The sequence below is a fragment of the Rattus norvegicus genome, chromosome 14 (genome assembly GCF_021556685.1).
Source record: "Rattus norvegicus strain SHRSP/BbbUtx chromosome 14, alternate assembly SHRSP_T2T, whole genome shotgun sequence".
NCBI classification, from domain to species: Eukaryota; Metazoa; Chordata; class Mammalia; order Rodentia; family Muridae; genus Rattus; species Rattus norvegicus.
Window position 1 is genome coordinate 21,166,689 of NC_141547.1, and position 17,224 is coordinate 21,183,912.

At 36.3% G+C, this 17,224-nt stretch overlaps 1 protein-coding gene across 1 annotated transcript; it reads left to right on the top strand.

The window, feature by feature from the left end:
* The first annotated feature begins 396 nt into the window (after window positions 1-396).
* Ugt2b37 (UDP-glucuronosyltransferase 2 family, member 37) lies at window positions 397-17,015 on the top strand. The gene is given in 6 exon segments (NM_001007264.4): window positions 397-1,162; window positions 2,638-2,786; window positions 3,768-3,899; window positions 12,077-12,164; window positions 14,785-15,004; window positions 16,492-17,015. Coding segments are annotated over 6 exon segments (1,593 nt in total). The 5' UTR covers window positions 397-438; the 3' UTR covers window positions 16,772-17,015.
* The last annotated feature ends 209 nt before the right edge of the window (window positions 17,016-17,224 follow it).

Here is a 17,224-nt window from a genome sequence, read left to right on the forward strand (position 1 = left end):
GAATTGGATTACATAACTATATTGATCAACACAGATACAAAATTGTTTCATTCATTAAATGGAAGATATAATGATCAACTATGTAAATTAATATGCTTTCAATTCTGTATAGAGGAGAATTTAGATATGAGTCACATTATGATCTCACTAGTTTTGTGAGATATTCTAATATCTATGTGGCACTAATAATTGAACATGAAGTAATTACCTCTTGGCCTATTAAAATCACTCCATCATAAAAGAGACATTAAACACTCTCATGTAAACAGAATAATTAAAATCGTCATTCACGGTTTTCCTATCACCATGGTAACTGTCACTTATCAGCTTTGAGCAATGCAAGTTATATTTTAACCTCTGGTATAAAGCGTATTGGAAAAAAGGTCAAGCAGTGACAGAAAGGAACACAGTGTGAACAGAAGGATTTTGATTTTCAAAATGCCAGGAAAATGGATTTTTGCTCTGCTCTTGCTGCAGATAAGTTTCTGCCTCAGATCTGCGAAATGTGGGAAGGTGTTGGTGTGGCCGATGGAATTCAGTCACTGGATGAATATAAAAACAATACTGGATGAACTTGTACAGAGGGGCCATGAAGTCACTGTTCTGAAACCTTCAGCTTACTATGTTCTTGATCCAAAAAAATCGCCAGACCTTAAGTTTGAAACTTTTCCTACATCTGTCAGTAAAGATGAACTGGAAAAATATTTCATAAAACTTGTGGATGCGTGGACTTATGAGTTGCAAAGAGATACATGTTTGTCTTTTTCTCCTTTACTACAAAATATGATGGATGAATTTTCTGATTATTATCTAAGTGTTTGTAAAGACGCCGTTTCAAACAAGCAGCTCATGGCAAAACTACAGGAATCCAAGTTTGATGTTCTTTTATCAGATCCTGTGGCTGCCTGTGGGGAACTGATAGCCGAAGTGCTCCACATTCCTTTTCTGTACAGTCTTCGTGCCTCTCCAGGCCATAAAATTGAAAAGTCCAGTGGAAGATTTATACTACCTCCCTCTTATGTGCCTGTAATTTTGTCAGGATTGGGTGGCCAAATGACATTCATAGACAGGGTTAAAAATATGATATGTATGCTTTATTTTGACTTTTGGTTCCATATGTTTAATGCCAAGAATTGGGATCCATTTTATACTGAGATTTTGGGTAAGTTACATTTCTTCTCAGTAACTTGAAAATTTATGTTTCTCATGTGTGTAAAGACTTATGTCTATGAAATACAAAGTGAAATAGTCTTTTATAGGTGATCAAATATATAATGATATTAGCTATCAAATTCACAAACTCTTGTAAAATCTCATATAATTGACCTAATAGAAGAAAGTAGCAGTCCTGACACAAGACAGTTTGGTTAGCTATACCGTTGCATAGAGATGAAACTAGATGGTCTCTACTTGATTCTTTACTCCTCTACTGAATTTTTTCCTGTATTTTAATAAGTTTCTAAGCAGTTAACAAATCTTGATTCATGAAGATTCAAGAATGACATATTTCATAGTATCAATATGTGTGTGTGCATGTGTGTGTGTGTGTGTGTGTGTGTGTGTGAAATTATTTTCTCTTGCCTAGGCCAGTGTCTTTATTTAAAATGAAAATGTAGGGTCTGAAAACATGGCCAAAGTGCTGAGATTGTTTATGTACAGTTTATTACTGGAGTTCTCTTCATGGTATCACTCATGTCCAGTGGCAAAAGTGCCAGTAACTTCAGCTTCAAGAGAAGCACTGCCCTTTCATGGTATCCACAGGCACAGGCATAAAATAAGTTATGCTTATGCAGATAACGCATACAAATAATTGAAAAGATAATTCATAAAATATTTTCTTCTGAGTTCACTTTTTAAAATCTCCCTAATTTTGGTAGCCATTATGATATTTCCCAAGCTTAGAAGTGGAACTGATATTTCTACCAGCTCCACATGTGTTTATTGGGCTCTTACCTAAATTCAATTGTAAATGTCTAAATTCACCGGAAGCCTGAAAACATGTGCTGGATTTTTTTAATGTCAGGTCCTTTTTTGTCTTAAAAATATAGCACACCTAACTAGCCTAAAATTTCTATTCTTGTAATTCTTAATATATTGTGGTTGTCTTATAGTATAAATACTATTAAATTTATTAATATGAAACAAGACTAGAAGTAGTAGCCAAAAATTTAGCCATTTATAAACTTTACAGTTCCCTGTAAGAAATAAAGACTAGCTACAAACTATCAGGATACTAAAAACTCCAGCTAGGTTACACAGCATAATGAGGGTTTTGGACATGGACTATGTGCTGATATTTACATAGGTTTTTTGAAAATTTGAGAGAAAAAATATGTGCTTGCTCATATAATATCCTAGAGGTTATTTCTGTAAATATTTATGGTTTCAAATTATTGAGGAAACATGAAATAAGTCTTACAGATTGCTTTAAGAACAAACACAAATTAACATGTATTTATATGAACGACAAAACAATTATTGATGTAAGTCATATTATATATTAAAATATTACATTTTACATGCACATGTTCTACATGAAACATGAACTCTTCCAACATTTTAAGGAAGTATATTTTATACTCAGCAGACAGTCCTGTCATATTTTCTCTGTCTCATTTGCTCATTTTCTCTACCTAGGAAGGCCCACCACCTTAGCTGAGACAATGGGCAAAGCAGAAATGTGGCTCATTAGATCCTACTGGGATTTGGAGTTTCCCCACCCAACATTACCAAATGTTGACTACATTGGAGGACTCCAATGCAAACCTGCTAAACCCTTGCCCAAGGTAAATACATTTTTCTTTTCCATTTAATATCCTTTCTGATGAAATGTTCTACATCTTTCATTACATTTTTTTCCTCCCCATAAAAGAGATATGAGGGAAGTGGAATTAAAAGTTCTACTAAATAAGAGCTCAATAAACCCAGGAAAGAGCATGACAGACATGAAAAAATAGTATCAGTGAGTTAAGGCATGTAGGATATTAGAGTGCTTAGCCATTGGGTAAATTCTTTACCAAGAAACCATAAGAACATGAGTTTGGATCCCAGTGCCCAGTTGAGAATTCTGGCACAGCATGTACAACTTTAGTACCGAGTTGCAGAATCAGGTTAAAACTAAGGATACTAACCTGTTAAATAATATGTCAAAGTTAATAGAGTAGAACATCTGATTTTATCATGGTCTTCATTAGCTAAAACAAAGGCAGGGAATTTGGAGAAATTAAGAAAATATTCTCATTAACAAAAAATCAAAATTTTTCACATATATATGATTACCAGACAGTTATGATTATTTTATAGAGAGCCAAAACATTTTATTTATCATAGGAGAAAGTATGCATTAACTGTCACATATGTACGTATCACAACATAGTTATCATTTAATTAAACTCTCACTAATAATATTAAATCAACCATCATAGGAGAAAATTCAACAACAATGTGAAATTTGTAAATTCTGTTGGATGAAAAATGTAATGCAGTTACATATTTACCAATACTTCACAAACTGTATTTGCATTCCTTAGCTTTCAATTCACCAGAGAAAAGTATTGAGAACATTTGTTGGACATGCATGAGTACACTTTATACCGCTGCCTGTGTTTTACCATGCCACTTCTGTCTTTTGTATGTTTTAACACCATGATTCTATAAATTCCTAAGAACACTTCCATTTTTATTTTCCTAGATGTTTTTTGTAAAGTTTCCATAAGTGATTGTTCTACAATCACTATTGTGTGATAGAACAAGTGCTTTATTCACAGGATATAGAAGACTTTGTCCAGAGCTCTGGAGAGCATGGTGTGGTGGTGTTTTCTCTGGGGTCAATGGTCAGCAGCATGACAGAAGAAAAGGCCAACGCAGTTGCATGGGCCCTTGCCCAGATTCCACAAAAGGTGAGGTAAAGTGCCCATGGGAGGCAACTGTAAACTGAGAGTGTGAAAGTCCTCAGCAAGTCTGATTGTAGCAGTGATTGTGTGAAGCCTAAAGGTTTAGGTATGCTCTAATTTACCTAGACAAATTACAAACAGAATTGATGTTACATACAAGAGATGTTACAGTACAAAAGGTATTTTTGACTATGAGTGCCTTGAATATCAATGTTGTGATTTTTGTGGGCACATTTTGAAATGCTGGCATTAGGATGACAAGGGTCATACTTGTCAAAGGTGTATGTAGACATAGAAAATTCTTCTTTATTTCTCATGAAATGAATATAGTTGCATCGATTTTTAATTCATGTGCATGTGAATCAAAACCAACATCTACAAAACAAAAAGAGACCAAATTTAAGTCAACCATTTTCTAGTGGAAGACCACACATATGAGAATATTTGGAGAAGACAAATGGATCCTTACATTTTGTTGCTTGTTTTTAATTTTGATTTTGATGATTAAAGCACACACAGTTAATACTGGACAGGTCAAAGTAAGAGATTGGACTTTCAAAACACCATGGCAATTTATGTATTTAATTTAATTAATTTAATAATTTAATTTAATTTTTGTATTTAATGCAAACACTTATGGAGCTGCTTCCCAGAGACTGTGACTTGACACAATTTCACACTGCAGCTCAGGTTAGTGGCTTCAACAGCCAGAAATCCCCATTACACAGTCTCCTGAGGTAGGAAAATAGATTATTTTTAAGGACCTAAGTAGTAGGGTGTGTATGGAAGGGGGTGATTTAGGGAAGATTGGGGTAAGGGGGATGAATATGAAAAAGAACATTATATGAAACTCTTAGAGAAATGAAAAAAGAGATACCAATCTAAGTTTGTCGTCCTAGTCATTATTTCGAGATCAGGTGTATGTCCAGTGTGCAAATGATGCCAACATGTTATGAGTTATTGGTCCACAGCAACTGCTCTTCAAAGGGTTGTATGTCTACTTGGATGAAATTGGTATAGCAGGTTTAAAACCTGTGTTTGAATCCTACCCTGTTACCACTCCAGAGGAAGGTGGACGTCATAGGCAGTAGCCAACTTTATTCATAGAACAACACTCTGAGGGTTACAAAAGGTAATATGAATCCATAGCACATGAGTTCCAGCTACGATCAATCATAAAATGAGCTGTGTAAGACAAAACCATGGTTTTGTCAAAAGGAACATGAAGGACAGCTTAAACATTGCCTAGTGGACAATAGGAAGTCAAAGTGGTTAACCTGAAGCAGACCCTCTCCTATCTGCTAGAGCTAAGAAGTGGAGGCAAATCACAATCCAAGAGTGACTTCTGGGTTGAAAAAAACTGTGGTCAAAGACTCTTGTCCCATTTTCTTGGAGTGTTTTCACAAGCACTCAAAAATTGCCTCTATGCTCAGACTCATTTCTCTCATCTCTTCCTTTTTAACTTTCTAAGCCCAGAATATCCAGTGTGATTTTGTTTAATATGCACCCAAATTTCATTATCTTTGGGTGTGTGAATATCCACAGATTTACGGGAATAAACGGTCAGAATCACCAGAGATTTTCAGGTGACAAAAAATGGCGTCATTTAATTTCTTCCTTGGAGCATAGGGCCTTTAATTGGCCCAAAGTAGACAGCATTCACTTCTGGTGGTAGAGTCAATGAATCGTTTTACCTTTTAGCTGGAGGATTTCTATCTTCATCATGACTGCCACAATCTTCTCACTTGCTACCTTTGTCCTTCATAACTCAGGGCTAGAGGAGACTGAGAGGAATCCAAAACATTTCAGTGGAAACATCTGCAATGCCAGATGCATATACTTTGTCAAATTTTTTGAGAAAACCATACTTCCAAGGATTAAATTGTTGAAATCACATAGGCCTGTCTAAAGGCAGTTCAGAATGTTCTGTAGAGAAATAGTATTGAGTACCTGAACATACATTACCATCAGGTACATTGAAAAATAAGGTATATAAGAAAAGTGCAAGGATATCCATTAGCTTCTTCCATGATTTTTTTAATAATTGATATTTTAACATTCTATGCATTATTTTAATTATGCCCTGTCTATGATGAATATAAAGAAGTCTTACAATATGATTAATATTCCATCATTTACAGAACTTTTAATTTTTTTCTACTACAGCCTAGCCCACTATCAGTTTTTATTAAAACAGTCACTCACTTATCTTCGAAAGTTTGGTTAAGAAAAAAATATTACAAATGCATTCTCTGAGTATAGATCTAGAACCAAAAGAAATTTAGAATGTATACCAATGCACATATGGAGGTACAGCACCCAAGAAAGAAGATTTTAGTGAATTGCATCTATTTTCTCCAATTCACAAATATTTTATTTATTTATTTACCTCTTATGTTAACTATAGCTTTAAGAATAAATATGACATTCTAAGGGATAACAAATAGGGTATTCTTGTACAATTTGTCTAACTTGTCTAAGTGGGATATAGTATTGGACATGAATTCTCAATATCATTAATGTGTAGTGGTAGATGTTCATGTTGTATGAAAATAGAAATAGGGTTGCTTAATGCATTAACTTGCTTATTTCATTCTGTAATAGAGAGTGTACAAGTATGAGTAATAAACGAAGCATGATTGCAGGTTAGAACCAGTTGTTTTAGATCCTGTAGTAATGGGAGCATGGTAGGATGTGAAAATGAAATAAAAACTTTTCAATCCTACTGTAACAATCTGTGTTTGAAAACTACATAGAGTTCTGTAACTCACTTTAAAACTAATTTTTAGCCAGATGTAGGATAAATAGAGCAAGTAATATATCCATACAATTGTTGACATTAGATCCTACACTGATATACTAATTGAGCAAGAAGAGAAAGGCAAGTAATATTTTATAGCCTTTATAGTGTAAATGGATCCATTCCTAAGGCGTATTCTCCTGTTGTTTAATATGTATAGGAGAAAATTTAGTGGAAAAAATAAGTGTAAAGGCAGCGGAGGATCAAAAATAAATGCCTTTTTTCTTAATTTAGATTCAAATAGTTGTAATACTTCTGACTCTCAAGATGAAATCACAGAAAATCAAATGCCATCTCTCAGAGTTTAAATAGATCAATTACTCCAAAATTGGTTATTCTCAAAAATAATATGTAAGTGATCAATATTCCCTAATAATTTTGAAAGTTGTTGGCTGTTTTTAAAATTATCCTTTCCAGGCTATTAAATAGTTACTAGTTGCCCCAGATATTACAGTGTCTTACCTTTGTAATTTTACATTTCCAGGTGTAATAGTCAGTCTGTATTTATTTAACACATCCTGAATCATGCCATATACACATTGTAGCTCTTTTGGTTTGGAAGGGACTATCAGAATATCATCCATATAATGAATACTATAACCCTAAGGAAAGGCCTGCATCACGGGCTCTAAAACCATTACAACATGGAATTGGGGCATCATAGTAGATTTAGCCATGTGTTGAGGTAATACAGCACATTGATATTAAAGCTGGGGTTCTTTAGGGTTAAGTGAAGAAACAGAAAAGGCTAAGTAGACCTTATTATTAAGATGAATAGTTATGGTGTAAAAGCAGTTTTTCAAATTCATATCAATAGAAGACCAATCTTTACTAATAGGTGTCAGTGTAGGTAATGGCTGTCAAGCTCAAATTGACCAAATGGTGGCATTAAGATTTTGCAAGTCAACTAAGCATTACATTTACCATATTTTTCAATTACAAAAACATGAAAATTCCAGTGAGAAAATGACAGATCTCTGTTGCCATTCTCCAACTGTTGTCTGACTACTAGTGAGGAGCGTATAACTTTACACTTAGAAATTGGCCTTTGAGATGTTCAGACTTAGTAACTAAATTTTATGTAGTGTTTAGCCATTACGCAAAACCCAATTCATGCTTATGATGTTGTTAATGTGCCAATAGAGGTTCCATAAACTTTTTCACCCTTAACTCTTTTGATATCCCCACTTTTACCTTAGCAATTGAGATTGTGAACAGTAGGTAGCATTAGCATTAAAAATGTAGGTCTCTGCATTGGATTATTATAGAAAGTATCTTCAAAAAGATTAATAATATTACATGTAACAAAAGACTAAAGGACTTCCATTCTGCCTTCTGGATTTATACATTGTAATTTTTTCTAATCTTAATTGAGTTCATAGTTCACAACTCTATCAAGTTTGAGTTTGTTTCTACAATATGCCATTAGGGTGACGCTTCAATGCTCATAAAAGAAACATCAGTTCCAGACTCAACGAATGCTGCAAAAGTTCCTTTTATTTTTATTTTTTCTCCATCTTTATTAAATTGGGTATTTCTTATTTATATTGCAATTGTTATTACCTTTCCAGGTTTCCAGGCAAACATCCCCCTAACCCCTCACATTCCCTTTCTATATGGGTGTTCCCTTCCCCATCCTCCTCCCATTACCACCCTCCCCCAACAATCACATTCTCTGGGGGTTCCGTCTTGGCAGGACCAAAGGCTTCCCCTTCTACTAGTGCCCTTACTAGGCTATTCATTGCTAACTATGCAGTTGGAGCCCAGGGTCAGTCCATGTATAATCTTTGGGTAGTGGCTTAGTCCCTGGAACCTCTGGTTGGTTGGCATTGTTGTTCATATGGGGTCTCGAGCCCCTTCAAGCCCCTTCAGTCCTTTCTCTGATTACTTCAATGGGGGTCCCTTCTCAGTTCAGCAGTTTGCTGCTGGCATTCGCCTATGCATTTGCCATATTCTGGCTGTGTCTCTCAGGAGAGATCTACATCCAGTTCCTGTCGGCCGGCACTTCTTTGCTTCATCCATCTTATCTAGTTTGGTGGCTGTGTATGTATGGGTCACCTGTGGGGCAGACTCTGAATGGGTGTTCCTTCTAACTCTGTTCTAAACTTTGCCTCCATATTACCTCCCAAGGGAATTCTTGTTCTCCTTTTAAAGAAGGAGTGAAGCATTCACATTTTGGTCATCTTTCTTGAGTTTCACCTGTTCTGTACATATAGGTTAGTTCGAGCATTTGGGCTAATAAGCACTTATCAATGAGTTCATACCACGTGTGCTTTTCTGTGATTGGGTTACCTCACTCAGGATGATATTTTCCAGTTCCATCCATTTGCCTATGAATTTCATAAAGTCATTGTTTTTGGTAGCTGAGTAATATTCCATTGTGTAGATGTACCACATTTTCTGTATCCATTCCTCTATGAAGGGCATCTGGACTCTTTCCAGCTTCTGACTATTATAAATAAGGCTGCTATGAACATAGTGGAGCACTTTTTGTTATATGTTGAAGCACTGTTTGGGTATATGCCCAAGAGACGTATAGCTGTGTCCTCAGGTTGCTCAATGTCCAATTTTCTGAGGAACCTCCAGACTGATTTCCTGGGTGGTTGTACCAGTCTGCAATCCCACCAACAATAGAGGAGTGTTCCTCTTTCTCCACATCCTCGCCAGCATCTGCTGTCACCTGAGTTTTTGATCTTAGCCATTCTCACTGGTGTGAGATGAAATATCAGGGTTTTTTGATTAGCATTTCCCTTATGACTAAAGATATTGAACATTTCTTTAGGTGTTTCTCAGCCATTCAGCATTCCTCAGCTGTAAATTCTTTGTTTAGCTCTGAACCCCATTTTTAATAGGGTTATTTGTCTCCCTGTGGTCTAACTTCTTGAGTTCTTTGTATATTTTGGATATAAGGCCTCTATCTGTTGTAGGATTGGTAAAGATCTTTTCCCAATCTGTTGGTTGCAGTTTTGTCCTAACCACAGTGTCCTTTGCCTTACAGAAGCTTTGCAGTCTTGAATTTGGTCTCCCTTTACTTGTTTTTCAATAGCATCTCTGAGTCTCCCTCTGAAATTGGCAAAATGTGCAGAGATATTTTGCATTTTTCTACATTATAACACACTAAGTCTGATTCCATATCAGTTTTTGTGCAGGTAGCCTTAGCAGCATAGCTAATGTAAGGGGACTAATGGAGGTATATCATGCAACTGGTAATATGTTGAAACAAATACTTATCAGCCTTTCTTTTTGATATTTCTAGGGTTATCCCTCAGTTCTAGCTGCTGAACATTTTAATGGGCTTTATTTTTAAGCCACATCTGCTGCTGAGGAAATTGAAAAGGCCTAAGAACCATTTTAGCAATTACATGAAAACCATAGAGCAGACATTGTGCCTTATTACTCCAACCAAAAATAGGCATAGTGATATGGAGCAATAGATCCATAGGAAACACAGGCTTTCTTAAATTCCTTCACAATATCCATGTGTAATTCCTGATAAAATATTTTGATATTATTAAACTTTACAGAAAACACTGGGAACAACTAATCAGGCCAGGGAGGAATAGATGGATGAATTTCTTTCCCTTGAATTGCCCTATTTGCCTAGGATGTAGTATTAGCTTTTTCCATAGGCTTTCCTAAATCTTCATCCAATAGGGAAAGATTTAAAGATTAGAATCACCTGCATAGTTGCCAGTGGTGCTACTTTTCCTTTGCATTTTGCCTTGACTGGGAAATTGTCTAATGACCTTTTATTTTTGGATATTTTTTATTTAAATTTCAAATGTTATCCTCTTTCCTAGTTTCCAGGCCATAAACCCCCTACTACATCCTCCCTTCACCTTCTTCTATGAGGTTGTTTCCCAACCCAACCCCACCCCTTCCTGCCTCCCCACCCTGACATTCCCTATACTGGGGGGTCCAGCCATGGCAGGACGAACGTCTTCTCCTCCCATTGGTCCCCAACATGGCCATCCTCTGCTACATTAGCTTTTTTTGAAAAATCAATTTTAATCATCCTATTTATATTCATGCAAGAATTTGAATGTCACTTCCTGAGGGTTATTAATCTTATCTTTGTAAAGTATTTTGATAACAGTCTAAATAAATGCCCATATGACCAAAATCAAACTAGGTTTCTCTGTATTCTGCCCTGTTAATCTCATTCACCTGTTAATGTGAGTGTGCCCAATCCCCTGCTATGAAGCCAACATTAGGTCCCCATTCAGTACCACTTGTCACAGCCCAGAGACAATGAGACATGGTAGAAGGGAACTGATATGTGAGGCAGAGTAACTTCTCATGAAATAGCCAACATTATCAACAGCATCAAACAATACATACTCTGAGGCTTAAGAAATGTCATATGGGTAAAGATCACAGGACTTCAAGATGTGTACAATCAGAAGGACCAGTCAGGTTACTAATATACAGACCCAACTCCTATCTGGTACACATAGGAAGATGGCACAGACACATAACAAGAGAAATCTTGTGTTTTGAAGAAATGTGGAAACAAGATTCTTTTCCTGTTTTCTTGGAGTATTCTCAATGCACTAAGAATTCTACTCATGCAACTCCATTCCTGGACAATTCCAACACTACAATACGAAAGGGTTCTTTCAGATGAGTCGGATGATTCCACATCCCATGAGCCAACACGTTGACCATTATTTCCAAATACTTGTGGTCAAAGAGAATTCTGAATGAAAAACAATTAAGAATACACAATCAATGACAAAAAAATTAAAATGAACTAAAATAGCATAGAACAAGTGAACAAACATAAACTCTAAAGTAATTAAAATGCATTTTATTACAATGTTAAGACTACAATATTAGACTTCTCAAATTCATTTAGATCAAATAAATTATTAGTAATTTGCCAATATTCTTTGGAGTTGAATTATGTCACCGTGGCAATAGATTAATATTTTCCTGAATCATTAACTGTCTCATTTGTCTAAATATTTCTTCCTCAAAAGTGGTGATTATGGTTACCTGTGTGAGTGTAACACAAAAAGTATTGGCACTCTTGTGTGAGTCTTCTGAGTTCTCAGTACTCACTGCTTGGGACTTTCTCATCTCTCCAGTCAGAGGTGTTCAGAGCTGTTTTCCCTTTACTTAAAAAAAAACCTACATTTTAAAATTACTTCTCTTTTAGAAATTATAATTACATCATTTCTGCCTTTCTATTACTCCCTTCAAAAACTCCTATAAACATGCCCCCTTGGTCATTTTCAAACTCACAACTTCTTTTTTCCATTAATTGTTACATATATATATATGTGTGTCTCCACATTTCTATTTCTAAATATATCCAGCTCAGTCTTTGTAATGTAATTTAAATTTGGCAAAACCAATGAAATTGTCTAACTCTTAACAGGTTCTTTGGAAATTTGATGGCAAAATCCCAGCAACTTTAGGACCCAATACCAGAGTCTACAAGTGGCTTCCCCAGAATGACCTCCTTGGTAAGACTCTGGAAAAAAATGCAACATCATGACTGAGTCCAGGATTTTTGTACCTATAGCTTTTCAAACTCTTTATATTGCACTTGCTTCAGGAATTATTTATTTAAGATAATAAGTTCTAACATTAATTCGATCTTTTTACCACACATATATTTCTTTCTCTCCTTCTTTCTATCTTTCTCTTTCTTTAAGTCAGGGGGATTTTATTCTAATTCATTTTTGTTAACTTGAAACAAATGTCACAGCTGTGAATTCTGTACAACAAATTTAAAATGAAACATGCATGCATGCACAGAACTTTCTAAGTGGTTATAACCCCATACCTTACTTTGTTAAATGACTCACTCATGACTCCATCCATGTCTTTCTATTTCTTCTTCTCACTTTACATTTTAACCATTTGCATAAAACTGTGTCTACCAGTGTCTAACTCTCAACAGACTGATGGTTAAAGCTAAATAACTAGCTCAATTATACAACAGAATGGTCCTTTATCCAAGTTCCCTAAGAGTAAGAAAGGTCACTTTTAAAATATTTTTATTTGGTTATTTTATTTATTTACATTTCAAAGTATTTTCCTTATCCCAGTTTCCCTTCCACAAAGCTCTACTCCCTCCTTCCTTTCATGCCTCTATGTGGGTGCTCCCATACCCACTCCTGGCTAAGCGGCCTAGTTTTCCCCCATCCTGAGTCATCAAGCCTCCATAGAACCAAGGGGCTCCCCTCGAATTGTTGCCTCATAAATCCCTCCTCTGCTACATATTCAGCTGAGGCATGCATCCCCCCGTGTATATTCTTTGGTTGATGGTTTTCTTCCTGGGAGATCTAGGGGGTCTGGTTGGGTGATATTGCTGTCCTTACTCTCTGGATGCAAACCCCTTCAGCTCCTTCACTCTTTGCCCCAAATTCTCCATAGCGATCGCCATGCTCAGTCTGATAGTTGACTGCAAGTATGCATACCTGTATTGGTCAGGCTCTGGCAAAGACTTTCAGGGTACAGCTATATCAGGTTCTTGTCAGCAAATGCTTCTTGGCATCAGCAATAGTGTCTGGGTGTGGTATCTGCTGACAGAATGGATCCCTTGGTGGAACAGTCACTGGATGGCCTTTCCTTTAGTTTCTGCTCAACTTTTGTCCCTTCTTTTCCTTTTGACAGGAGGAATTCTAGATTAATATTTTTTGAGGTGGGTGGTCAGCCCCATCCCTCAAACATGGCCCATGATTATACACTAGATATGGTCTCTACAGAGTCTCTCTCCCTTCTGTTGGTTATTTTAGCTAATGTCCTCCCAGTTGGGTCCTAGAAACTTCTTGAGACCCTGGAACCTGGGGATTTCTAGTGTCTACTCCTAGTTGAACTGCCACTACTGTTACACAACTCCTTTCAAATTCCTGACCCTCTGTACTTCTCCCCCATATCCCCCCATATTTGTAATGCCCTCAACCCTTTCCCTTCCTCTCCTCTCTCTTTCCCAGACACCTCGCACCCTCTACTTCTTGTGATTATTTTCTTCCCCCATTTGAGTATGACTGAAGCTTCCACACTCTGGTCTTCTTCCTTCTTGAGCTTCATATGGTCTTTGAGATATATCATGGTTATTCAGAGCTTTCTATGTCTAATAACCACCAATCAATGAGTATATACCATGTGTGTTCTTTTGTGACTGGGTTACCTGACTCAGGATGAGATTTTCTAGTTACATCCACTTTCCTTTGAATTTCATGAGGTCATTGTTTTTTATAGCTGAGTAGTATTCCATTGTGCAAATGTGCCACATTTTCTATATCCATTCCTCTGTTGAAGGGCATCTGGGTCATTTCCAGCTTCTGGCTCTTTTAAATAGAGCTGCTACGAACATAGTACAGAATGTTTTCTTGTTATATGTTGGGCATCTTTTGGGTATATTCCTAGGAGTGGCATAGTTGGATCCTCAGGTAGCACTATGTCATATTTTCTGAGGAACCAACAGTCTGTCTTCTAGAGTGGTTGTACCACTTTGCAATACCACCAGCAATGGAGGAGTGTTCCTCATTTTCCACATCCTCACCATCATCTGCTGCCACCTGAGTATTTGATCTTAGTCATTCTTACTTGTGTGAGGTAAAATCTTAGGGTCATTTTGATTTGCATTTTCCTGAAGACTAAAGATGTTAAACATTTCTTTAAGTGCTACTCACCCATTCATGATTCCTCAGTTAATAATTCTGCCTAGCTCTGTACCCCACTTTTAAGTAGAGTTATTTGGTTCTCTGGAGTCTAACTTTTTTAGTTCTTTGTATATTTTGCATGTTAGCCCTCTACTGGATGTAGGTTTGGTAAAGATCTTTTAGCAATCTGTGGGATTCCATTTTCTCACTCACTTTTTTTTATTCTACTATGGACTTCATATGTTCAACTTAAAGAGGGTTTTTCATACTTCAAGCCTCAAGTCACATGCAAATTGGCAAAAATAGTTCTTCAGAATATTTTCTTGCTCTGAGACAGAAAAATATTCTAGAGAGCTTATGATTTTAAGAATCTTTATGTAAAAGCATCTCCTTTCATTTCCTCTTACTATACATATCTCTTTTCATGAGTAAAACTGCTAATTAATGTTAATGTGAATTCATCTTCTTCTAGGTCATCCAAAAACCAAAGCCTTTGTAACTCATGGTGGAGCCAATGGTGTCTATGAGGCCATCTATCATGGAATCCCTATGATTGGCATTCCTATGTTTGGAGAACAACATGATAACATTGCCCACATGGTGGCCAAAGGAGCAGCTGTTACACTGAATATCAGGACAATGTCAAAGTCAGATTTGTTCAATGCACTTAAGGAAGTAATAAACAATCCTTTGTGAGTATAAACTTTTATAATGTTTTATTTATTTATATAAATATATTTATTTATTTATTATCTATTCATTAATTTGAAAGTTTGGTTATTCATACATACATTCACTGACTTCTCACCGAAGCCAAACAAATGAGAATTATACTGAAGGTAATGATAATGATAGGAACAGACAGAAATAAGTGCTTAATTCAGTACATACATTGTTCTCTCCTTTACTCATTGTTTTTAAATTCCTTGTTATTCTTTGTTTCTTTGCTATGTAAATCAGGGTAATCCTACGTGTGCAACCCTTCTGCTTTACCCTCCATACTGCTTGGCAAAGAAGCACTTTTGACACCCCTGGCCAATACCCCAAAAGAAGGCTTTCTTGTCTTGTGTGGGGATTTTAGTAGGAATTTGTTGGGTATTTGAAGGAGAACCATCAAGTCAGATAAGAAAAGTTCATAAAGACTACATATGTATATAGGCCTGGAATAGAATGTAAGGCATAAATAGCTAATAGTATAATTTTTTCATACATTCTAGTTGTTATTGTTTCCATCTCCCTCTTCCTCTTCCCATTTCCCTAGTTTGATTCCTTGAATTCTGATCTCTCCCTTCACTGTATTCACACCTTCTTCTCTATTTAAACACCCTACCTATCTCTGAGGAGCTTCTACTCTTCTTATTCTTCTATCAGATAAGTTGAGTCCTAAATAGTAAATAACTATACTGTGAATACTAATGAATGAATATGTTTTTATAAGAAGAAAGACACAATTTTGCTCTTGTGCTTTGAAATTACAACCATTGTAATTCCTACCTGTTGTGCTAAATCAAACTTATATTTAGGAGTGGTAACTCAAGCCTCTATGTCACCCTTCTACTTAATGTAACCATCAGTCATCTTTTCAACAATAAAGTCAAATGCACTTTGCATCATGCTTTTCTGTGAAATTTGGACTTTTCTAATATCAGAATGTTAACAAAAAATGAAAATCAGCGATAATATCAAAAATTAGGCTAAATGGGTAAGAGCAAGATTATTGGTAGTATTCATTCCATTAACTGATGAACATTTTCTCTCTCTCTCTTTTTTTTTTTTTTGCTTTTTTTTTTATTAACTTGAGTATTTCTTATATACATTTCAAGTGTTATTCCCTTTCCCGGTTTCCGGGCAAACATCCCCCTCCCCCTCCCCTTCCTTATGGGTGTTCCCCTCCCAACCCTCCCCCCATTGCCGCCCTCCCCCCATAGTCTAGTTCACTGGGGGTTCAGACTTAGCAGGACCCAGGGCTTCCCCTTCCACTGGTGCTCTTACTAGGATATTCATTGCTACCTATGGGGTCAGAGTCCAGGGTCAGTCCATGTATAGTGTTTAGGTAGTGGCTTAGTCCCTGGAAGCTCTGGTTGCTTGACATTGTTGTACTTTTGGGGTCTCGAGCCCCTTCAAGCTCTTCCAGTTCTTTCTCTGATTCCTTCAACGGGGAACATTTTCTCTCTTATAGCTATAAAAAAAATGCTACGTGGCTGTCAACCATTCACCATGACCAACCTATGAAACCCCTGGACAAGGCTATCTTCTGGATTGAGTATGTCATGCGCCACAAAAGAGCCAAGCACCTGAGACCACTTGGACATAACCTTCCCTGGTACCAGTACCACTCTCTGGATGTGATTGGATTCCTGCTAGCCTGTTTGGCAGTCATTGCAGCCCTTGCTGTAAAATGCTTCTTGTTCATTTACCGATTCTTTGCAAAGAAGCAAAAGAAAATGAAGAATGAGTAGAGCTCGTTGACAATGCACTACAGGAATGAAATTTAAGCCTCATTCTAATTTATGAATCACTTTCTTAACACTTCCTGATTTTTTTTGTGGAGGCAGATCATCATTGTAAGAAGACATATAGCTCTGTGAATACTGATATGTTATCAAAATTTTAAAATCACTTAATGTAAAAAAGTTGCATTGTAGAAAAATTGAGGAAAATAAAGTTTACTTGATAGTCTTAAAAATCACAGTATTAACCTTACAATATTTGAATATTGTCCATTGACCTCTTTCTCTGAGACTGAATCTGTAGCTTTCATACAAATAAGTAGCTAACTTGTATACTATAAATATGGACATATAAATAGTTTTTTCTGTAATAGTCTTAATTATTTGTAGTCGGGGATAAAGTGTGGTTTGGTTTGGATATTCATTTCAAAGGGTAGGAATCTGTTGGCTATTTTGTTCCTG